The sequence below is a fragment of the Heteronotia binoei genome, chromosome 1, assembly GCF_032191835.1.
Source record: "Heteronotia binoei isolate CCM8104 ecotype False Entrance Well chromosome 1, APGP_CSIRO_Hbin_v1, whole genome shotgun sequence".
Classification (NCBI taxonomy): Eukaryota; Metazoa; Chordata; class Lepidosauria; order Squamata; family Gekkonidae; genus Heteronotia; species Heteronotia binoei.
In genome coordinates, this window is record NC_083223.1 from 198937830 (window position 1) to 198962862 (window position 25033).

A 25033-nucleotide genomic window follows, 5' to 3' on the forward strand; every position below is an offset into this window, starting at 1 on the left:
GATCACTCAGAATTACAGCTGATCTCCAGATGCAGAGATCAACTCCTCTTGAGATGGTGGTGGGGGGAGATGAATGCCTTCACTTGAGTGGATGGGAAGACAGCAAGGTGGGGGAGACACTCGCCCACAGCCTCTTTTTAGACCCCATTGTATTTTTCTTCACAACAGGCTTTATTCTTAGTTTAGTGATAAAACACACACACTAAAGATTCATCTGTTGATCTTCCAGAATCTTGTCTTGCTTAACTCTCATTTTCCTTTGGACAAGAGGAGACCTGTGCTGTCTCAGTAATAATGTATTTGTTTAATGAGCACACATAGGGAGGCAGTTCTTGATTGACAGCAATAGTAGTTCCACATCCATTGCACTGCTCCAAAGCCTGAAGAACAACTTCCCCTAGTAATCTTTCAGCAACTGGACCACTTGGCAGCTGTTTAATTTAGCACACTTTGTTCCCAAAGCCCATAGGCAAGCAAAGCAAGCCAGTTTTGCAGCTTCCTTTGTCCTGCAGGTGGTTTCGTGCTGACCATCCAAATGACTGATGTGATCCACTGCTTATTAAATAACACCAATTGTTAGTTACTAGGAGCTGCCAAGTGGTCCCTTCTAGAAATGCTTTGGGTCGAAATAGAGGGCCCAAAAGGAAATTTAACTATGGGAGTTTGTTATTGCCCACCAAATCAAATTATAGAGGATGATTATAATATGATGGAAGGATTAAAGATAGTGGCTAAACGTAAAAACTGTGTCATAATAGGTGATTTTAACTACCCGCAGATTGATTGGGTCAATATTCTTCTGGTTGAGAGAAAGAAACTGAGTTTCTAAACGCTCTCAATGACTGCTATGGAGCAGATGGTAACAGAACCTACCAGGGGTGGGGCGATCCTGGATTTGGTCCTAAGTAATGCCCAAGACCTGGTGAGAGATGCAAAAGTGATTGCACCACTTGGGAGCAGTGACCATAAAGTTATTGATTTCACCACTTGTATAAATAGGGAGTTGCCCCCAAAAGACCAGCACAATCACGTTTAACTTTAAAAGGGGTAAATTCTCTGAGATGAGGAGACGTGAAGAGGAAACTGAAAGGAAAGGTAAATACAGTCAAAACCCTTGGGGAAGCTTGGAGGCTATTTAAAAATATAATCGTAGAAGCTCAGATAAAATCTATACCACAAGTTAGGAAAGGCACAAACAGGTATAAGAAAAGGCCTGCATGGTTAACAAACAAATTAATGAAAGCTGTAAAAGGTACAAAGGATTCCTTTAAGCGGTGGAAAGCTAGTCCAAGGGTGCGGCCAGACGTACCATTAGTGGCGACACAGCTCCGTCTCGCTGACGGATTAAATGTGTTCGTTCAGACATCCACATCTGGCAATCGAGCATGATCCAGCGTCATTCCGACTTGCTGCAGATCAGTGCCACATTAATTTGACACCACAGAAAGTCCGGCCCTTTTTCAAAACAGCGACACAAGATCGGCTTTTTGTTGTTTGGACAGCTCACGCGTGATACTGCCTCCCACCCAGCAGACATGCGCATTGCCAGATCATCCGGGAATCTGAGATGACGCTTCTGCTCCTCCAATCACCACAGGATCCGAGGGGGGGGGGGGAAACGTTATCCCACTTTTCAGAATAGGAAAAAAATATTTCTTTTCAATGTGAGGATTTCAAGATATCATTGTAACTGCCAATTTCTAGGAAAATAATTCCTGCCAGTGCCTTGGTTTGGATCGGCAACATTAATTCCGGAACCTTTCCCCCTTCCCCCCCTGCCGCTGAAGCAATGTTTGATTTCCCAGCTCCAAGCAGTTGGGCGCATGCTCAATGGACCCCCCCCTCCCAGAAATCACCATCACCGTGTGATCGATCAACTGCGTTTCACTAACGGGACCAACTCTTTATACGACCGTTCATGTGAACGCCGCCACATCGGAATTTTCTGCCCCGATCCAGAAAAAGGCTCTTCCTTCTCGCTTTAAGTGGTCCGTCTGGCAGCACCCCAAGTGAGATTAATAAAAGGGAACACAGGCTGTAGCAAATCAAATGCAAGACTGTGATCAGGCAGGCAAAAATGGACTATGAGTAGCATATTGCAAAAAACATAAAGACCAACAATAAAAATTTCTTCAAATATATTAGAAGCAGGAAACCAGCCAGGGAGGCAGTAGGGCCCTTGAATGACCAAGGGATAAAAGGATTATTGAAGGAGAATAGGGAAATGGCTGAGAAGCTGAATGCATTTTTTTGCCTCCGTCTTCACTGTGGAAGATGAGAAGTATTTGTCTGCTCCAGAACCACTAATTTTGGAAGGGGTGTTGAGGTGATAAGAGAGGAGGTCCTACAACTGAAAAACGAATTAAAAACTAATAAGTCACCAGGTCCGGATGGCATACGTCCAAGAGTTCTGAAAGAACTCAAAGTTGAACTTGTGGATCTTCTGACAAAAATATGTAATCTTTTCATTGAAATCTGCCTCCGTTCCTGAGGACTGGAAGGTAGCAAATGTCACCCCCATTTTTGAAAAGGGTTCCAGAGGAGATCCAGAAAATTACAGGCCAGTCAGTCTGACTTCAATACTGGGAAAGTTGGTAGAAAGCATTATCAAGGACAGAATGAGTAGGCACATTGATGAACACAAGTTATTGAGGATGGCTTAGCATGGGTTCTGTAAGGGAAGATCTTGCCTCACTAACCTGTTACAGTTCTTTGAGGGGGTAAACAAACATGTGGACAAAGGGGATCCAATAGATGTTGTTTACTTTGACTTCCAGAAAGCTTTTGATAAAATTTCTCATCAAAGGCTCCTTAGTAAGCTCATGGAGTAAAAGGACAGGTCCTCTTGTGGATCAAAAACTGGCTAATTAATAGGAAGCAGAGAGTGAGTATAAATGGAGAGTCTTCACAGTGGAGGACGGTAAGCAGTGGGGTTCCGCAGGGCTCAGTACTGAGTCCCATGCTCTTTAACTTGTTCATTAATGATCTGGAGTTGGGAGTAAGCAGTGAAGTGGCCAAGTTTGCAGATGACACTAACTTGTTCAGGGTGGTGAGAACCAGAGAGGATTGTGAGGCACTCCAAAGGGATCTGTTGAGGCTGGGTGAGTGGGCGTCAACGTGGCAGATGAGGTTCAATGTTGCCAAGTGCAAAGTAATGCACATTGGGGCCAAGAATCCCAGCTACAAATACAAGTTGAGGGGGTGTGAACTGGCAGAGACTGACCAAGAGAGAGATCTTGGGGTCGTGGTAGATAACTCACTGAAAATGTCAAGACAGTGTGTGGTCGCAACAAAAAAAAGGCCAACGCCATGATGGGAATTATTAGGAAGCGAACTGAAAACAAATCAGCCAGTATCATAATGTCCCTGTATAAATCGATGGTGCGGTCTCATTTGGAATACTGTGTACAATTTTGGTTACCGCACCTCAAAAAGGATATTATAGCACTGGAAAAAGTCCAGAAAAGGGCAACTAGAATGATTAAAGGTTTGGAACACTTTCCCTATGAAGAAAGGTTAAAACGCTTGGGGCTCTTTAGCTTGGAGAAATGTCGACTGCGGGGTGACATGATAGAGGTTTACAAGATTATGCATGGGATGGAGAAAGCAGAGAAAGAATTACTTTTCTCCCTTTCTCATAATACAAGAACTCGTGGGCATTCAATGAAATTGCTGAGCAGTCAGGTTAAAACAGATAAAAGGAGGTACTTCTTCGCCCAAAGGGTGATTAACATGTGGAATTCACAGCCACAGGAGGTGTTGGCGGCTACAAGCATAGCCAGTTTAAGAGAGGATGATAAAAATATGGAGCAGAGGTCCATCAGTGGCTATTAGCCACAGTATATTACTGAAACTGTCTGGGGCAGTGATGTTCTGTATTCTTGGTGCTTGAAGTGGGGCAAAGTGGAAGGGCTTTTAGACCCACTTGTGAACCTCCTGATGGCACTTGGGGTTTTTTTGCCACTGTGTGACACAGAGTGTTGGACTGGATGGGCCATTGGCCTGATCCAACATGGCTTCTCTTATGTTCTTAATCCTAGTTGTACAGTTTTGTAGAACTATAGAAATATGATTTCCTGATATGCTATACTATAGCCATGGTGTGATTTACCCCGTTCAGACAGGATGACAGGAAACGCCAGTTTATTATTGGGAAAATGTGCATTTAAAATCTAATTAACATCCCTTGGTGATCCTTAGCAAAAGTAACTGGTTCATAAATTTTAGAGCTTCCGTTGGCTCATAAATTTTAGAGCTTCCGTTACACAAACCTCTTACCAGAAGAGATGTGTAATATAAATTTGCTGTTACACAAACCTCTTACCAGAAGAGATGCATAATATAAATTTTCCTTCCTGTACTTTGTTAAATCCTGAGTAAATTTCCACAAAAAAATAATTTAGACCCTTAGAAATTTAAATAGCTTACAGTAATCACCCTGAAGGGAAAAATCTAGAATTGGTTGGAAAATATATCATCCCTCACTTACCCTAGGTTCATTTTTTTCCTGTTTTTCCTGCTGCTGCTGTTGTTTTTACAAGGCTGGTTTGGTCAACACTCAAGGTGCATTCATGTTACATTTTTGAAATTTAGGCAGAGGACTGACTGACTTGAGCTGGGAGATGATGAAAACATGATGATAGCTTCAATGAAATGTCATTAAACTGGTTTACCATACAGCTGGGTGACCTGAAGAGAGCTGGGAGACAGACTGGGATTATACTGCATCCAACATTACTGCTGAAGAAGCAAGTCAATGCAGCTACAAACAACCCCACTTTCCTTGCACTCACAGTCTAGCCCAGAAGATGGCTCCCTGCCTTAACTCAGCCAATGTGGTGGCCACCTGAATCCACACTATGGTAACATTGAGACTAGACTGTTGTAAAACACTCTGTCAAAGTCAAACTTGGAGACTCCAATCCAGTTGCTGCAGAAGGAGGAGCTAGCATGATGCTCCCATTCTGGATCCTCTCAAAGGGAAGTCCATCAGTTTTGGAGTTCAAATCAAGGCAATGGCTATCACATACAAATTCCTTCATTGCCTTAGTCCCTCATATCTACAGGATCACCTCCTCTCTTCACTAATCTGAGTAAGGCCTTCTGGAGTTTGATGAAGGCTTCCCAGATGTCTTCACAATGAGGGAGGAGGAGGGGGTGCATACAAATTGAAAGTAATAAATAAATAAATGAGCCTGAGAACAAAATGCCTTTGTGTCCGCTTGTTCCAGATCACACTTTACATGCTTTAAATCTACAAACAAATATATTTGTTATGATGTTTGCATGTGATCTTTTCTGGCTACTTGGTATTACAAGATACCAAAGTTTAACTCATTTGAATTAGCCTCCCCCCTTACTTAATGGGACTGTTTGTGAGAGGGGGTTAAATATTTCTGTTTTAATGTTATTTTTTTAATTATTCCTTGTATTTGTATGGGAATCTTAAACATCTCACAACTCTCTCTTAGCTGTTAAGTACTGCTGCCTTTACGCTACTAAACAGATTCATAGCATGTAAGGTGTGATCTGGAACGAGTGACTTGGGGCAAGTCTCTCAGTTCTAGGAGCAAAGAGGAAAATGGGTTCCTACAAGCAGAGAAATGCCCCTGTCTGGACCTTCATCAAGCACATCCTTCTTTGGCTTTAAAGTGGGGCAGCAATGACAGGGCAATCCACAGAATGTTGGCTTGAGTTAATCCATTTTTGTAGGGAGGAGAGATGTATGTTCCCTAGATTAGTCCTAGTCTTATCACAGCAACAGGTCCCTTGCCAAAGTTAGAGCAAGGTTTTCAGCTATAAGACACCATAGTTCATAATATATTACTGTTTCCTACACAAGCAAATGGTTATATGTTTTAATGCATGAAACTTAACAAGGCAATATTTTCCATTTATTGACAAAACTTTCAACTTGCCACTGTGCTAGAAAGCACTCACCACCACCTCCTCATTTGACTAAATACACCATACATACAATCAGCATTGGCTAAAAAGTAACCCACAAAGAGGCTCTGATTCTTGCATGCTCTGAGCAGATATGTATTTGCATGTGGCTCAAATAGAATCTGATCAATGGTACAGAAGTAGTGAAGCTTTTGAAGACTTTTCTCTTTTTCACATGTATTCTAGCCCAATGCCTGTGAACACAAACCTCTCTACACATCAGTAGAACAAGCCACACATTGTATTCCTTTTTGCTAACAAAATGACCATCAGCCAATGTCCATCTTATTTACCATTGGTTAGCAATTGAATGGATGAGTAATAGGGTCTGTAATGGAGGACATTAAATTTTGAAAAGCTAGAACAGGAGGAGGAGCCAGTCGCTTCACTTTTTAAAAGAGCTCCAGTGTACCAAGTCAGCATTCCTCTGGATTCTGTAAACAGCCAGTGTGTTTGCTTTTATGTGCTCTTTCAAAAGTGACTTTTACTCATTCTCAAGGAAAATTGAATTTTTTACAATAGAGGGCGCTCAAGAACAGAAATATTTAATAAAACAAACAAGCTTTCACACGCCATCTGGATAGCAAAGTTAGTGTGTTTACAGCAAAACCAGAAGGTCCTCATGGTTCCCTAAAGAATACCCAGTGTATTCTTTTATAGATTTGTTAGCCTAACAATTAATTCATTAGTCTTTAAGGTGCCACAAGCCCCATCAAAATTAGTTATGAGAGTAAAATACTTAGTAGGGTTGCCAATCCACAGTTGGGGACAGGGGATCCCCTGGTTTGGAGGCCCTTCCCCCACTTATCAGAAAGCAGGGGAGATGTCAGCTGAGCACGCCATTATTTCCAAAAGAGACTGGTCCTCATAGGGCAGGGGTGTCAAACATGCGGCCCAGGGGCCATATCAGCCCCCCCCCCCCCAGGGCTTCTATCAGGCCCCTAAGCAACTGACTGTCATCTGCTTCCTTCTCCCTTTCTCTTGCTTCCTTCTGCATAACAGCTTGCTTTGCAAGGTTTGCTAAATCACACAGGAGCTACAGAGCATAACCTATATTTTCTCAATTGGCTGAGGCTCCTCCCTTGAGGAGGAAGTGGGGGAGGCAGAGCTTGTTTTGCCAGGCTTTCTCGATTGCAGAGCAGAGCTAGTGAGCCAAGTCTCTTGTCTTTCTATTGGCTGAGGTTCCCCCCCACAGTCCCCTGGGGAAGGAAGGAAAGAGCCAGAGCTTCCTTTGCCCCATTTCCTGGATTCCAGGGGAGAAATACAAAAAAAGCACCTTTAAGACCGAACGCTAACATTTTAAGCATGTTTTAAGTTTTATTTTAAAAATATTTAATTGAGTTTGTGTCCTTTATAGAGTTTATATCTCTGCTATCTAAACTTAAATAGGTATACACATGGCCTGGCCTGACATGGCCAGGCCCAACAAGGTCTCATTTAACAAGGTTAGTTCCAGCCCTCATTACAAATTAGTTCAATACCCCTATAATGAAGAATCTGTCCATGAGTATCTGGGGCTTGGGAGGGGGGCTGTTTTTTGAGGTAGAGGCACCAAATTTTCAGCATAGCATCTGGTGCCTCCCCTCAAAAAAATCCTAAGTTTCAAAAAGATTGGACTAGGGGGTCCAATTCTATGAACCCCAGAAGAAGGTGTCCCCAGCCTCCATTATCTCCAATAGAAGGAAGGCATTTAAAAGGTGTGCAGTGCCTTTAAATGTGATGGCCAGAACTTCCTTTGGAGTTCAATCATGCTTGTCACAACCTTGATCCTGGCTCCCCCCCACTCAAGTACTCAGATATTTCCTGAGCTGGACCTGGCAATCCTAGTACAGAGGTCTGTAATCTACTACTAGTTTATGTACTCCCATTTTCAAATGTGCATTTTACATCCTTCTGATATGTAAACTTGCCTGTTTGAGTGATAATTATCAGGAACGAAGTTATAAACCTGCTTCTGCTTCGCAAAAAACAATATTGCAAATAATGAACTCTGCATATAAATGAATCATAAACAACAGTAACATCAGAATTCTTTCGTCTTTGGTGCAGTGTCAGGGTTGAAAGATCGTGATTTTAGAGATCTCAAAGTGAATGTGGATAGGATGACTATCCACTCCACCTTAAGGTTCAAGCATATGCATTGACACTAGAGATGATGAAGACTGCACATTTGCACCGTCCTTCTCTCTGAATCAGAGACTCAGAGTGGCTTACAATCTCCTATATCTTCTCCCCCCACAACAGACACCCAGTGAGGTGGGTGGAGCTGAGAGGATTCTCACAGCAGCTGCCCTTTCAAGGACAACTCCTGTGATAGCTATGGTTAACCCAAGGCCATTCCAGCAGCTGTAAGTGGAGGAGTGGGGAATCAAATCCGGTTCTCCCAGATAAGACATATGTGCTCCCTTCTTAGGGATTTAATGTCTGCAGATTCTAGTTGAGCAAGCTAAATCCTGAAGAATGAAAAGTCTAGCAACCCACACTAAACCAAAAGGACATCCCCCAAAGGGGAAAATGAGAACAAAATAACTAATAGGAAAAAGGGATCAGTTGCGACCCACTGAACAACCCAGAATGCTTGCAGAAGAAAATCCAGAGCTTATCATAACACCCTGCAGATCAATGCCCATGTGGCTACATACAGTCTCCAAATGCACTGCAAAGTGGACAAGCATGCATGTTCCCATCTGTCATAGGGAAGAATGTGCATGTATATTCATTTACTCTCTAGAGATGATGCATGGCTATTGCCCACAGATGTAGCTGCATGTAATACACTGCAAGTAATACACTGCAATCTATCATCTCAGGGTCAAGGGCTTCTGTACATACTGGAGGTTTTCACCAAACCTGTGTTTTCTACTATATCCTTAGCACCAAGACAGCAAGCACAATGCACAGATTGTGTTCTGCTAAATGTATTGCTGGAGAATCAGATTAATGCAGTTGCAAGATGTGCTTTTCAGCTGCCTTTAGTGCTGAAACTGGCTTCCTACTTAGGCTCTGTTGAGCAAGACAATCTGACCCATGGCTCCATACTCAAAGCTGAACTACTGCAATGTGTTGTGTATGGAGCGGTCCTTGAAGGCTATCCAGAAACTTCAACTGCTATAGAGTGCAGTCACTCATTTTGTTCTTAGAGCCCAGAGATATGAACACATCACCCTAATGCTTTTCATTATTTAGATTGGTTGCTCATAATTTTGCAAATTGCAGTTTACTCTTTTTTGTTGTATATGTAAATTTTTTATGATAAAGAAACATTTTGTGTTGGGAAAAATAAAATGGTGACAATGAAAAAAAGAAAAAAAATTCTTGCTCAGCCATGGCGGTAGCTATTCTGGTCAAAAGGATCCCCACTTCAGCGCAGTTCCAGAAGTGCACAAAACCTTATTTAAAAAGGCTTTGAAACTGAACTGACTTGAAGCAAAGTAGTCCAGCTGAGAGGGCAGGCAACTCAGCTGAGGTCAGGATTTTTCTTTTTGGCCCTTTTCGTCCTTTCATGTTTATAATTTTAAAATGCGTTCATATGGTATGGTTTATACCTGCATTTGCAAGCCACCTTGAGAAATCATTTGATTGTAAGAAAGACAAGGCATAAATATTTCAGTAAAATAAAGACAGGTGTAACAGAAGGGCTTGTGTGAAAGATCATACATTGTAACAGAAGGGCTTTGTGAGAGATCGTACATTGTTCAGACAAAGAAAAGTCATTAATGAAAACCCGTTTACACTCACATTATTCTCTAGTTAGATCTACTTAACATTTTATTTTTCTTGGAATACAAGTCTTTCTTCTTAATAGACAAATTTGTTAACAATAGGTCAAAACCCAGCCCTATGGTATTTTGTTTCAAAATAAACATGTGTTCTCACATAGATATTTCAAGACTGAAAATGTATCAAAAAGTACTTATCAGCTATGATTTGAGAATGCAAAATTTTGGCTCAACTGCTATCTACATCGCATATGGTATCTCTCCTTTCATCAGCATCAAGACTGTTAGCCCCAGAAATTTAGCATAGTGCACACTATATTGCACAGTGAGATGTGCTTGTGACATCTTATTTTTGGTGCCTAGGCACTGGCACAGAGACAGCTTGATTATACACTGTAAGCAGACTTCTCAGTCCTACATACACAGACAACTCTATTGAAATTTCTATACTGCTACTCAATATCCCACATTCACAAAATTTTTCTTAGGGAACATAAACACATAAAAATTAAGAAGAAAAACCATGGTGTTATGCTTTTTACTGGTTCTCATATCATGATTTGCTGAAGCATCTAAACATATAGTTCATATGGCTTGAAACATCTTAATATATTTGTTCTTGTCTACAGGCTCTTTCTGCTGTGCCCCACTTGGTCTCTGCTTGGGATAATGTTTCTGAACACATGGAGAGAGCTCTATGTGTACAGAATCCATGCAATTAGATTTGAATCCAGTAGCATCTTAGAGACCAACAAGATTTTCAGGGTGTGAGCTTTTGAGAGTCAAAGCTACCTTCATCAGACTATGCAAATGTAGATACTCTATGCACAAATTCCAATGAATGTGCATCGCATGGTAGCCAAACTTGCTGCTACAATCCCACTCCCCGCCATTCTGAAAGGATTACCATGGTCATAGAAAGGGCTGTACTATGCTAGATGCCATTTTATAATTTCATGCATATCTAATCTTGCCCTTTGTCAATGAGCTTGACACTAAATCCTACCCAATCTACTATTTTAAGATGTAGGGCACCTTGCTTCCTACATGGTACTGGTTTACAGCCAAGGCACTTGAACTGCCAGTCTGGTCAAGGCATATTGGAAGGGGCCAAAAAAAGGGGCAATGGCTCAATCTGCTTTGCATGCAGAAGGTCCCAGGTTCAATCCATGGCATCTCCAGTTACAAGTATCAAGTTAGTAGGTGATGTGAAAGACATCTTCAGCATGAGACCCTGAAGAGCCACTGTTTGTCAGAGTAGACAATATTGACCTTGATAGACCAATGGTATGATTCACTATGAGGCAGTTTCATGTGTTCAGATATTCAGCTTCCTCAGTAGCTGCCCTTTGGCCTCTCTAGAGATTTTCCAAGACAATGTTCTGTGAGGTCTTCTTCAAAGTTATTTTATCATTGGGAGTAATAGAGAATTTCACCAGCGTGGTTTTTAACAAAATATTGATGGTTGTGTGAGGAGAAGGTGCACCTGGAAAAGTTTCCTTTCTGTGAACTCCCTAAAGATCTAGGTCTCTCCAAGTGTCAACCTGGCAATACTACTAAGGAGACCTACCTCATACTGAGAACCAGACTGCAAGGTAATTCGACTCTCAGACTCACACAGTAGATGTTCCTAAGCTGCTGCCTTGCCTTTCCCGCCCCACCCCCCCTGCTAAAGCAATTCCTTTTCTCCAGTCTCTTTTGAGCTGGGCCAATTCTGTCCATGTTCCCTCTATACCAATAGTACACAGACACCACAGGTGCAGCTTTCCCAGAAGACTAGAAAACTAGATCATCATGGAGCAAGAAGGAGAATTCCCCCCTCTCTTTTCTGCTTTCTTTTAACAATCTCTCTCTCTCTCCCTCTCTCCCTCCCTCCCTCTGTAATCCAAGACTTTTACAAAAGAGTGTTCTGACTCTCTTTTAAAAGGACAAGATCTGACTCAAGCTAATCAAAAGGTTGTTCCCTTGGTCTGACTCATTCTTTGATCTAATATTAACTAAATGATTTCTGACAAATGTAAGGAACTGGTTTAAATCAAGCCCTCCAAATGTCCTGGTTTAATCCATTTCTTATTCTGAAGGCATCAAAGGAGAAGGTGGCATGCACCTTGGTGATGGCTTCTTTCTTCTTCCATCTTGAAAGGAGTAGACTGCCGGCCTACCGAAACAGCGTCACTACCGAAACAGCCACACCAATGGGCGAAGAGTAGGCGTTGGCTAGGCCTTGCAGGCCAAGCACCACATAACGGCATCCTTTCTGCAGCACTTTGCCCACATTCTGGATTAGCAGAAAGACAAACAGAGTAATTAAGGAACAGGAAAGCACTTCCATTTATCAAAGGTTTTCCACAGCAGTAAGAAAGGGGTTGACTGAGGCTGAATTCTCACAGTACCTTTTGATCATGCAGTACAGAAGGGCCTGCGTGGTGTCACAGTTCAAGTACTGCATGAAGCTTGACTGGATGATTAATTCTTGCACAGTAACATTATTATGCTTGGGTCAGACACAGCCTAGCCTATCTCACAGGGTTATTCTGAGAATGAAATTGTAGTGAGGGACCATAACAGCAAAAATACAATACAGTTACTAAGTGTCATATCCATACCTTATGAACATAATGTTATTAGATCAGAGTTGTTTCATGTCTTAGTTTTCCGTATGATTCCTTCACAAGAGACACTTTCCATTTATTCTTAGCCCTTTTACCTGATTCTGTATCTCAAAGAGCCCTCATAGTGGCTTACAAATTCAAATGGGTTACAATAAATACAGTAAAACCAAGTATCAAAGCCGATTCAAAACACCAATTAACTGACCAATTCCCAGAAGTATCTTCAAGAAGCACATTTTTATGACTAAATATTCAAAACATGAAACAAAAAATTACTTCAGATGATATCCCATATTAAAATGCCATATGAACTTTGTCCTCATCTTGGGTGGGCGGGAATTCACTAGGGATATACACTCGGATATTAGCTCATGAAATAACTACCAGTAATTTTTTTTAAAAGTTAGAGTGTTGGAATGATACTGAAATTGACTGCTAAAAACTGCAAACAGCAATCATGGTTGTTATTTTGGCACCTCACTCTTTGCTTATCACAGTAATGAGAAGCAAGAAGGACAATGGAGGGGGGGAGATAAACTGATGGTGGCTTCTTCCAACCAGAGGAGATAATATATATTGCAGCTGAACAGCACCATCAGCATTTTTATAGGTAGTGTTTCCATTTTTCCACCATTCACTACAGTATGCATCTATCATTACATTATTTCCTTTGGCTCAGGAAGGGTTTCCTTGATTCTGTACAGGCAGAAGTGGATCTTGTTTGCTTCCTATTTTGTTCTCTGACACCTTCAGACTGGGGAGAGAGACAGTGGTTATCTTGTTCCCATGGCAACAAGCAGTGCACCTGAGGGAAGCAGGGGAAATACTTTGCTTCTGCGCTGCTGCAGGAGTGAGAAGGAATAGAGGGGAACACTCTCCTCTCCAGTGAAAGGCAGCGCAAAATCAGATGAGATGCATCAGATAAGGACATAAGAAGTCCCCTGCAGGATCAGACCAATAGTCCATCTAGTCCAGCATCCTGTCACACAGCAGCCAGCCAGTTCCTCTGGAGGGTCAACAACAGGGCATAGAGGCTGAAGCCTTTCCTTGATGTTGCCTCCTGGCTCTGGGATTCAGAGGATTAGTGCCTCTGAATCTGGAGGTTCCCCTGAGCCACCTTGGCTAGTAGCCATTGGTAGACTTACCCCCCGTGAATCTATCTAATCCCCTTTTAAAGCTGTTTATTCCTATGGCCATCACAACTTTCTGTAGCAGTGAATTCCACCTTTTAATCATTCTCTGTATAAAGCAGCATTTCCTTTTGTCTATCCTGAACCTACTGTCCATCAGCTTTATTGGATGCCCTTGAGTACTAGTATTTTGGAAGAAGGAGAAAAAAATTTCTTTGCTGACTCCACCCCATGCACAATTTTATAAATCTCCATCATGTCCCCCTTTAGTCATCTCTTTTCTAAATGTCTTTTCTAAATGTTTTGAAAAGTCCCAGACTCTTTAGCCTTTCCTCATAGGAAAGATGCTCCAATCCCCTAATCATTTTGCTTGTCCTCCTCTGTACTCTGTGATGAGGAATATCTGAGATCTCTATATAAGATATCATATTCTTTCAAAATCTTTAATTTTATTTAAAAATAGTGGGGTGGGGGATCTCAACAGGATAGGCAACCTGTTGAATTCCAGGCCAAAAAGGGCAATCATCATATTTTTATCTCAGTATACTTCCATTCCCATGTAAAGAAGATGCTGGCTGGGGATCTGTTTCTAAAGCAAAATGCAGAGTGGTGGGGGGCAAGGGAAGCCAAGCCCTCTCTGGCACCCCTTTCCTGTGACCTTGCTACATTTGACTGATTGTTTTCAGTATTTTGCTTCCAGCTAAAGGTTAATACCAGAAGGCAACTGACCACAGCATGTTCTGATGAAGTCAGCGGTCACCTCTCCTTACCTGTGAGCTCTAGACCCCTGCACACATTTCACTTGAGAAGCCTAGCAAAGGAGGACAAAAGCCTCTGTGTCTTCACTCTGCCAGAGGGATTTCCACAATCTCTAAAATGGTGACAATTTCAGTTACTAGCCTGAAATTTGGCTAAGGCAGGAAAGAAAAGGTTTCCCAGACAGGAGTGTGCTTCTCACTGAAACCAATGGAAATAAAAAGATAAATGTTGGTAAAGAATGAAAATGAATGAAGGTGATAAGGAACAAATGAACATGAAAACAAGAGAGTGGGTGTGCAAAAGTCACAAATGTCATGTGCATGGATTGCACCACCTAAACAAATCCACAAATAATGAAAAGTCCATGATCTAGACCAGGTTTATTCATTCTCTGAGATGCAAACAGTTGATTACCCTGGCATTGCAAATACTTGGCACTTGGAATGAAATTCTCCTCAATCCTAGCCATTTCTTTTCCTCTAGGTTGCTTCAGGGCAATCTTATACAAGTCAACAACTATCTGTTTCGATTGGCCATGGACCAGTTCATTGCAACAGATTTTTATTAGAGCTCCCTTGTTGATCTTTACATGAGTTTGAAACACAATCCTGCAAAGAGAACTGACCAAGGGGGGAGTAATTCAAGGAAGGGATGAGTGAGTGCATTTTTCAACATAGCCAGGCCATCTGTTGAACAAGAGATTACATCACACCAAAATGTTTGTTGTGCAATAACTGTGCAATAACTGTAGTTCTTATGATAAATATTCCCACTTGACATCAGCTAACATGGATTGAGCTTTCTGAGCATAAATATGCAATGCCTGCCTGACTACTGATAATCTCGTGGAACAGATTCTTGGGAAAGGGTTCCAATAACCTATAGAAAAGGTAAAAGCCTACATACAAAAGGCTCAGACTTTCTTAGCTACTGCCTTCATATGATAAAAAGACAGTTACATAATGAAGAGCCAAGATATGAAGGAAGCTTCAGGCACTCGTGTGATGCACAGATGACAGCCAGCATGGTGTAATTGTCAAGGTATTGGACTAGAATCTGGGAGACACAGGATCAAATCCCTACTTTGACATAAAAGCTTCTTGGTTGACCTGGGTCCAATCTATCTCAGACAGACCTACCACACAGGATTGTTCTGAGTATAAAAGGGGAGGGGACAATGATGTTCACCACTCTAAGCTCTTTGGAGGAAAGATGAGATAAAAGTGTGGTGGATAGACAGAAAATTGTCATGCTGATAAAATGGTTGGTTGGGTGACTCCACTCTCAGTCCACATCCTAAAAAGGATATTACCAGCTGTTTTCAAAAGAATTTGCCTAGGAATGAAGATTCACATCCTGGATTTCCTACAGGCATCTGCCTTCAATCAAATGGTATGGACAGAAGTGCTGGCATCTTGGGTCACTATCAGTCAATGTCTTCAAGGTCCCTTTCTTTTCCTATTAAGCTTCCAATTGACTGAAGGGCCAAATGTTTATGCTTACTTACAGCCTGATCCCAGAATCTACTGTGCTGTGCAAATGAGCAATTCAAATGGAATGCACCAATGGTTGCACCAGCACACCTCCATGACCAAGGTATTATGCCAAATATCAAGGGATGTTCAGTCATTGTTGCAGACTAAACACACCATCTCCTATGCTATGCATAAATGTGCACAAGATGCAAATCTGTTCAGTGTTTCCCCTTTGACATGGAAGAAAGAGAGATAAAACCTGCAGGCTGTCACTCTCTTAACCACAGCCACTGGCCATATAAAGGGCACATCACCAGATCTTTTTCCTGACCTTCAGAACATTACATCACATAATTTGACTTGGCAGAGATGGTACCATAAAATGTGTGCACCTTGACCGGAACAAAAGAGCCCTGGTCTCAGTAAGGATCAAAGTCCTTCCCAAAACAATTACATGACACTCTCAGCTTCCCACATGAACTTAACTCCTCTATGCAATACAGAAATATTTGTAAGGCAGGATGTGAATCTCTCACCAAGAATTGTAGCAAAAGGCTGCAGATTGAGATCAAGCACAAAACTTGCTTTTGTTGGCTGTGACGGCTGAAATCAACTGGAGCTGGTCAACAGCCTTTCAGCTAATTCATATACGATACAAGACTTTGCAAAGAACATACATCTAGATGGTAGTTTAAATCACAGCTTCCTTTTCTGCCTGTGGAATACACTTCCACCCATTGAAAATGTGTGTGTGTTTTGGAAATCTCACTGCAGAGCACCACTTCATATTTACACCCACACTGTCCCCAGGAGCCCACTGACAATACGATTTTTTTTTGGTGGGGGGCACAACAAACTATAGAGGGAAGGGGAAGCAGGACATTCTTCTTCGCCCCCAGTCTGCCATGGAAGCTTGCTGAGTGACCTGGGACCAGTCATGCACTTTCAGTCTAAATTACCTCACAGGGTTGTTGTGAGGATAAAATTAAAAAGAGGGGGACAACACAAGCTGCTTTGGAGCCCCATGAAGGAGGAAGGGAAGTTTTAAATGAAGTAAACAAATAAATCTAGTATCAATCTGTGCTAAAAAAAGAAAAGAAAATGGTATTACAAGGATAGATATAATTTTTTTTCCAAGGCAGTATTTATTTTTGAATTTAAAAAAATCAAAATAAATTATTAAACACAGAACATTCTAGAACAAGCTTCTTCCTTCACCAGAAAAAAAACAGGACTTGTATAGGAGAAAAGCCTATCTTGTCAGGTCCCTGAGAATACAGCCCCCTCTTCCTCCCATCAAAGAAGATGATAAACAGAAAGGATGTTTCCAAAACCTCCTGTGACATGTTATATGTCTAAAACATATAACGTGAGGATTAAATAGGCGTGGAGAACCACTGAATTCCTTAACGGAAGAGTGCTACAAAAATGCCTAGAAAGATTCACGGGCCTCTGCAGTCAGCAACCAAATTTAGGTTTGGCCTCCTCTCAATGATCTGGACCCTTCATGAGTAGTGCAGTTCTACTTATTTGGGCATCTAGATAACAAATAGGATGGCCAACCTCCAGGTAGGATCTGGAGATCCCCTGGAATTACAACTGATTGCCAGACTACAATGATGAGTTCCCCTGGCAAAAACTGATGCTTTGAAGGGTGGGTTCTATGACATGAGACTGAGGTCCTTCCCCTCCACAAACTCTGCCCCTTCCAAGATCCATCCCCCAAATCCCCAGGAACTTTCCAACTTGAAGTTAGCAAGCCTAACACCAAACTGGAATACCTGGTAATTCAACCATACAATAGGGATCTGCACATGGTGAGAGGGGTGGAAGCACTTAATTTTTCTTCCCCTCCTGTGTGCCACTCTCATTTCATTCTAGACCATCTTCCACACAATTTCTCCCCATCTCACAATGATTATGCAGCCAGCTAGTTGCAGAGACATCTCTAAATACAACTGTAGTTGCTTCAGAAATCATCTTTTCAGTGAAGTGGATGGATATGTCAAACAATTTTGTCCTGGAAAACAGTTTCAACATAACCACTGTGCTGACTGTCAGTTTTTCTACCTTTCTATCAGCTTTAATTTGCACTGTTCATTATGCTTTTCTTCTTTAAAAGTATTAGGGTTCCTGAGTTTGGTAGACCTTTTATTTCTATTTGGAAAGACAGAAACTAGGGTTGCCTCCCCCCGCTTCAGGGTCATCAGAAAGCGGGGGGAGGGGAGAGAAATGTCTGCTGGGAACTCTATTATTCCCTATGCAGACTTATTCCCATATGAAATAATGGAGACTTGATCTGTGGGTATCTGGGGCTCTGGGAGGAGGGGCTTTTTTTTGAGGTAGAGGCACCAAATTTTCAGTATAGCATCCAGTTGCTCCTCAAAATACCCCCAAGTTTCAAAAAGACTGGAATTCAATTATGCTTGTCACACCCTTGCTCCTGGCTCCACCCCAATGTCTTCTGGCTCCACCCCCAAAGTCTCCTGGCTCCACCCCCAAAGTCCCCAGATATTTCTTGAATTAGACTTGGCAACCCTAACAGAAACACAGTTGCTGAATTCCAGTTTATATTGGGAGGTTGGGGCCCCCTGGAACAACTGGCACTACCGCTGCTTTAACATCAAGCTCCTCTGAAGAATACCTACTGTCAGTGTTCCCTCTAAGCTGAGTTAGTGTGAGCTAGCACACAGATTTTTGGCTTCTGGCTCACACATTTTTGTCTTAACTCAGGAAAAATAGCTCCGGAGCAAACTAATTTATGCAGTAGTTCACAACGTTAATGCTAGTAACTCACAACTTTAATGCCAACAGCTCACAAAGTAGAATTTTTGTTCACAAGACTCCAAGGCTTAGAGGGAACATTGCCTAGAGTATAAGATTAATTTCAGTGATAGCTCCAGCAGCAAACCAGCAGTTGTGTCCAGGATCTAAAAGGAAAGGGAAATTTTCGACATTGAAGCACTTTGCTACTATTGGGGAAGGGGAAATCAGGCCTCATACTTCTTCCTAACTGGAATGTTGTCACAATAAGGATGCTAAGAGAAAGGCAGCACAAAGCAATGCAAAGCATCTGTCACATGGAGGAGCTTAGAGTCTTTACTAGATGGAAATGACAGAGCTCTCTTTTGATCTATGTAAACACAGCTTCTTTAGCCTTCTTATTGAACTTGGTTCTTATAAAAAAGAGAGAACAATCCATCAACTCCATCATTAGATTTAACTAATTATTTCTTTTGTGAAGAAAGTTCTGTTATGTGCTGCAAAAGCAGCCTTCTGCTTCAAGAATTGTCCAAAAGATCTCACACAGACCTAACGCAAGATGTTGAAAAATTACTGCATTTTATTGCTATTTTTTCCCCTAATCCCACCTTTCTTACGAAGAGATCATGATAGCATACATAGTTATTTCTGTTTTATCAGGGTGGGGCTGTGGCTCAGTGGTAGAGCATCTGCTTTGCAAGACATTAGGTCCCAGGCTCAACCTCTGACATCTCCAGCCTAAGGAATCTGGAAGCAGGTGATGTGAAAGACCTCTGCCTGAGATCTGGAGAGCTCCTGCCAGTCACAATAGACAACAGTGACCTTGATAGACCAAGAATCTGATTCAATATAAGACAATTTCATGCATTCCTCCCCATACCAACATTTACTTATTTACACCCAGGGGTCATTTTGTAGAAAAATAGGTGGTGGAGCTCATCCAGGGATTGTTATGCAGCTGCACATACTATTCAATGGACAAGCAGGTGGAACTCTCAGGAGGAGGTGGAAGTCTCAGAAAGGTTCAGGAGCTGTGCTCCTGTGAGCTCCCACTGAATCTGAGGCCTGTTTACACCCCAATTTTCTCCCTAGTGAGGACCCAAAGTGGCTTACAAGATGGTTCCTCATCACAACAATCTTTAGGGCCACCAACTGCCTGGAGAAAAATAATGTCCTGTCCTTTTAATAGAGACTTAACAGGAGGTTATAATTATTTATTTAAAATGTTTATTTGCCTGCCTTTCACCTGAACATTTCAGGACCCAAGGCTGTAACCACTACATCAAACAAATATCCTAAACATCCAAAACTATAGATATGAAAATTTAAAAAGATCTGTGCACACCTCATGCCCCCACCAGCCCTCTTTGCCCATGCTCAGGCACTCCCCAAATTTTTCTGGAACAGCTCTGTTCTTCAGGATCATTGCCAAGAATGTAGGAGCCCCAGATCCAGCCAGCCCAAGCAGGCCTCGCTCACCTGGGACTCCCCTTGGCTACCCCCCTCCCACAGTCAAAAGGCCTGAACCTTACTAGTCTGTGTCCCATCCCAAGGGTGACAGGGGGTGGGGACAGGTTGAACTACCCACCTCCGTCACTGGTGTTATGCAATGCCAGGTCCATAAATAATTAGACCGCGATCCTTCGGGACTTTCTGCGTGAACAGGATATGGACCTGGCATGCGTGATTGAGACCTGGGTACACGAAAGGGAGACAATAGCCCTCTCCCAGGTAGCCCCCCCAGGATACTCAGTCTTTCACCAGTCACGGACTAGTGGGGGGGGAGGAGTGGCATTATTCATACGGGAGGCTTACTCCTTCAGGGCGCTACGGCACCAGAGATCGACAGCATTGAATGTGCGAGTCTAAAGTGGGATGTGGGAGAGGGGATGGCAATCTGGCTGGTGTACCAGTCGTCTAGCGCACCAGCCAGTGCCTTACCATTCCTGATGGAGGCCGTGACAGGCTGGGCGTTGGAACACCCAGGGCTTTTAATCCTGGGTGATTTCAACGTCCATGCCGATGATGCGGACTCCAATCGGGCAACAGACCTAGTGTCATCCATGGATACTCTAGGACTCTCTCAATTTGTAGCCACACCCACTCACCAGGCCGGGCACATGCTGGATTTGATCTTTGCGTCGGGGGTTATAGCGATCCGAATTACTGCTGATGCGGTGCCATGGTCGGACCACTATGCCCTGAAGACCTGCATGGATGTACCACCCCAAACCTGTCTAGGCGACGAGCGTATGTTAGCTTGCCCAAGGAACCTAATGGACCCACTATGGTTCCAGAGGGAACTGAGGGATCCCTGGCGACTCACTCGATGACATGGTTGAGCTATGGCAAAATCGGCTCACCATGGTCATTAATGAGATCGCTCCTCGGCGTCCTCTGTGCCCCCGTGAAAAGATGGTGCCATGGTATAATGCGGATTTGCAATCGATGAAACGGAGGCTCAGATGACTAGAGAGGCGATGGCGGCGGACTCACAACGAAGCAACCAGAGCATCTTATATAGAGTATATGAGATCCTATGAGATGGCAGTCAAGGCCACAAAGAAAACTTACTTTGCGGCCAAGATTGCATCCGCGAATGCACGCCCAGCACAATTATTTAGTATCATTCGGACTCTTACAACTCTGCCACAAAGCAGACCAAACTATAGGGAATTGGAAATAGGCTGTGAGGCTTTTGCAACATTTTTCACGGATAAAGTCTCGTTGCTCTGCCGTGACCTCCCTGCCACAATTGAAACAGTAAGTGAACTCGAGGCTCCGTGCCTGTTTTCAGGGTCTGTTTTAGACAGTTTTGCAACACTCAGCTTGGAGGAAGTTGACAGAATCCTTGCTATTGTATGCCCAACAACATGCGATTTGGACTCTTGCCCATCCTGCCTGATTAAAGCTTGCTGGATGGAGCTTCAATATCCTGTACGGGATATCGTAAATAGGTCCTTCTTGGATGGGCTTTTTCCAACACCTCTTAAAGAGGCGATAGTCCATCCCCTCTTGAAAAAACCAACATTAGACCCAGCCGAATTGGCACATTATCGGCTGGTCTCAAATTTACCCTTTTTGGGTAAAATTATCAAGAGAGCAGTAGCGTTACAGTTGCAGAGCTTCCTGGAGGATGCTTCTGTCCTAGACCCACACCAGTCCAGCTTTCGCCCGGGCCATGGGACAGAGATGGTGCTGGTCACCTTTGTAGATAATCCCCAGTGACAACTGGATCGAGGCGGGTCAGCAGTGCTGTTGTTGTTGGACCTGTCGGCGGTGTTCGACATGGTCGACCATCAGTTGCTTGTTCACCGCCTCGCTGATGCGGGGATTCAGGGGTTAGCCTTACAATGGCTTTCCTCCTTTCTCTGTGATCGGGGACAAAGGATGGCGATCGGGGGACGATCGTCCCAGAGGCATCCGCTTAATTGTGGGGTGCCTCAGGGAGTGGTGCTTTCCCCGATGTTGTTTAATATCTACATGTGCCCCCTTGCCCAGACTGTCAGGAGATTCAGGCTGGGTTGCCATCAGTATGCAGATGACACTCAGCTTTATCTGCTAATGGATGGCCGGCCTGCCTCCGCCCCAGAAAAACTGGCCCCGGCGTTACAAGCCGTGGTGGGGTGGCTCAGGCTGAGTCGTCTGAAGTTGAACCCAACGAAAACAGAAGTCCTTTGTCTGAGTCGTGGTGGCCTGGGAAGGGAAATCCCTTTACCAGCCTTTGATGGGGCGCCACTGATATCGGCGCCTAAAGTCAAGAGCTTGGGGGTGCTACTGGAGCCCACATTGGCTATGGGGGCCCAGATAGCAGCCACTGTGAGATCCGCCTTTTTCCATCTTAGGCGGGCACGGCAGCTGGCACCCTTCCTAGAGCACAGCTACTTAGCAACAGTGATTCATGCTACGGTCACCTCGAGACTAGACTACTGTAATGCCCTCTACATGGGGCTGCCCATGTCTCGAATCCAAAAGCTGCAGCTGGTGCAGAATGCTGCAGCCAGGCTGTTACTGGGTCTCTCTATTCAGGATCTTGTGCAGCCAGGGCTGCAGAGACTGCACTGGCTGCCAATAGTATTCCGGATTTGCTACGAGGTGCTGGTTATTACCTCTAAAGCCCTATATGGCCAAGGTCCTGTCTACCTTAGGGACCGTCTCCCCCCACATATTCCCCAGAGGGTACTGAGATCTGGATCACAAAATCTATTAGAAATCCCCAGGCCGAGGGAGGCGAGATTGAAGGCTACCAGAGAACGAGCCTTCTCTATTGCTGCCCCCCACTGGTGGAACCAACTCCCTGATGATGTTAGAGCCTTGCGGGACCTTGCCCAATTCCGCAAGGCTTGTAAAACAACACTTTTTTGAATGGCCTTCAACTAAAGTACAAAGCTGCTTAACATCATGGTATGGAACTTAGCACCAAAACTGTTTTTAAAATATGTTCAATATTTAAAGTGTAATTGTTAATTTTAATTGATCTTACTGTAATTGTTTTTATTGCTTTATGGTTTTATTGTGGATATATAATGATGTTGTTAGCCGCCCTGAGCCTGCTTCGGCGGGGAGGGTGGGATATAAATGCGAAAAATAAAATAAATAAATAAATAAGAGTCCAGTAGCACCTTAAGGACTGACAAAATTTGTGGCATGGTATGATCTTTCATGAGCAGTGACTCACAAATGCTCATACCCTGCCACAAATGTTGTTAGTCTTTAAAGGTGCTACAGGACTCTTGCTGTTTTCTACTATTAGGATGGTTGTTGTTATTTTTGCTGTCATGTCACAGCAGACTTATGGCAGCCCCATAGGGTTGTCAAGACAAGAGAGGTTCAGAGGTAGTTTGCCATTGCCTACCTCTGCACCACAACCTTTGTATTCCTTGGTGGTCTCCTCAGTCCCCTCAAATACTGCATGGGCCAACCCTGTTTAGTTTCTGATCTCTGAGAGCAGGCAAGCCTGGGCTATCAAAGTCAGGGCTACTAGGATGGCTAATGTGTGGTAAATGGAAAATTTCCCAATTATTTTGAAAAGAAAAAAAAAAGAACTTTATAGCACCGCACCTTAAAACCTAACAGACATATTGCATTGTACACTTTTAGTCTTTAAAGGAGCAATAAGGCTCCTCTTGTTCTTGCTGCAGTACCACTGTTTGTTTGCAGGATCCGTGTGAACAGAGGAAACATTCTAATCCATATCCTGCTAGTGAAATAATGGTTCTTTGGGGCTCCTTTAGACCACAGCAGCTATGCCACCTAGTTATTTCTTTTGTAATGAGCCTGCCTTGTTTGTCTTAACGACTGGCTCCCGTTTTGGTTTCAAAAAACAGAGGGTGCTGCTTGGGCCATGGGTGTGAAGACCTAACCCCGACTGAATTTCAGTTCTGTACATCTGGTGCCTGCTTCAACTCTATGCCGAAGATAAAACTGCTCCGGGGGAACCCTCCAATCGTCTGCTTCTGCAAAGTCTCTCGTTCCAGCCTGGCAAGCACAATCGTGTCAACTGGCCAAACAGACCGAATAATTCCAGTCGTCCTCCATTTAGTAGCGACGACGCCTACTAAACTTCAACTTGAACTAGAAGAAGATTTAAATTGATGCCCGTCCACTGATAGTGACTCATGAATAGGGGTCGCTGCGCACTCCCCCCCCCCCTCGACCCAAAAGGAACTCCCTTGGTCTTACGTGGTTTTCGAACTCCGCAACCAAAAGGGGGCCGAGACGGAAGGATCCTGAGCCCGATTCTCGCCAGCCACATAAGCAGCTCAGTTGCTGGAGGCTCGGTGACCGCCTACTGGCTCGCAGGGATCGCTCTGGATCCCAAGTTGGTGCACATCCGCCTCGCCCTTCCCCCGCCTTCTCTCCCCGCGTCTTGGCTTGCCACTCGCCCTCACCTTGCCGTATTTCCTGAGCTTCCTCCTGCGCTTTCCGCCTTTGCGCTCTGCTCGCTGCTCCCCGTCTGTGCCGAGAGGCTCGTACTTGTCTGGGAGAACGGCAAACGCGACTTGCTTGGAAGAGCAGCCGGAGCCTTTCTCGGCAGGGTGGCCCTTTAGCGCCTGCTTCCCTTCTTCCTCCTCCTCCTCCTCCTCCTCGAGGATGGCGGTCTTGTCTTCTGCGCGCCCCTGCCGGAACCCGCGGCCTCTCGGAGTGCCCCCTACCTTGGCCCCGGCGGTCATAGCGCCCGGACGGCCTCTGCCAGCGAAAGCCCGAAGAGGTACCTTTGCTCTTCTTCGCCTAAGGGCAGCCGGTGGCTGCCCAAGGGAGGAGGCCACAGGTGGAGCTCAAGAGAGGTGCTCAGAGCAGGCGCCGCTCTAAGGCTGGGCGGCGGGCCCCCTCCAAAGCCCTCCTTCCTGCCTGCCTCTAGGAGGGACGGCTTGAGCAAGGCTGCTCAAAGGCCCAGCTCCGAACTGTTTACAACACCGTTTCCCCTCGCGCCAAGAAGCTTTTCCCACCATCCGGTCTAAAGGGCTCATGTAGCCTGGCCATAAAACATAAACGCAGTACAAGAAATGGTATTGTTAGGAGGATATGCCTTTCCACGTCGCTTCCTCCGAGAACTGCAAGCAATAATGCAAACCAAACTCCCCCCCCCCTCTTTTTAAATAATTTAAGCCAGGTCAGGATCCAGCAGA

General features: G+C 43.9%; 1 protein-coding gene across 1 annotated transcript; it reads right to left on the reverse strand.

Annotated features, from left to right (window-relative positions):
• Positions 1 to 9691: 9691 nt before the first annotated feature.
• On the reverse strand, positions 9692 to 24724 carry C1H1orf115 (chromosome 1 C1orf115 homolog). The gene is made up of 2 exons (XM_060246348.1): positions 24296 to 24724; positions 9692 to 11943 (listed from the first exon to the last, which is right to left on the reverse strand). The coding sequence occupies exons 1-2, from the start codon at positions 24575 to 24577 to the stop codon at positions 11824 to 11826; spliced, it is 402 nt and encodes a 133-aa protein (XP_060102331.1). The 5' UTR covers positions 24578 to 24724; the 3' UTR covers positions 9692 to 11823.
• Between the last annotated feature and the right edge of the window lie 309 nt (positions 24725 to 25033).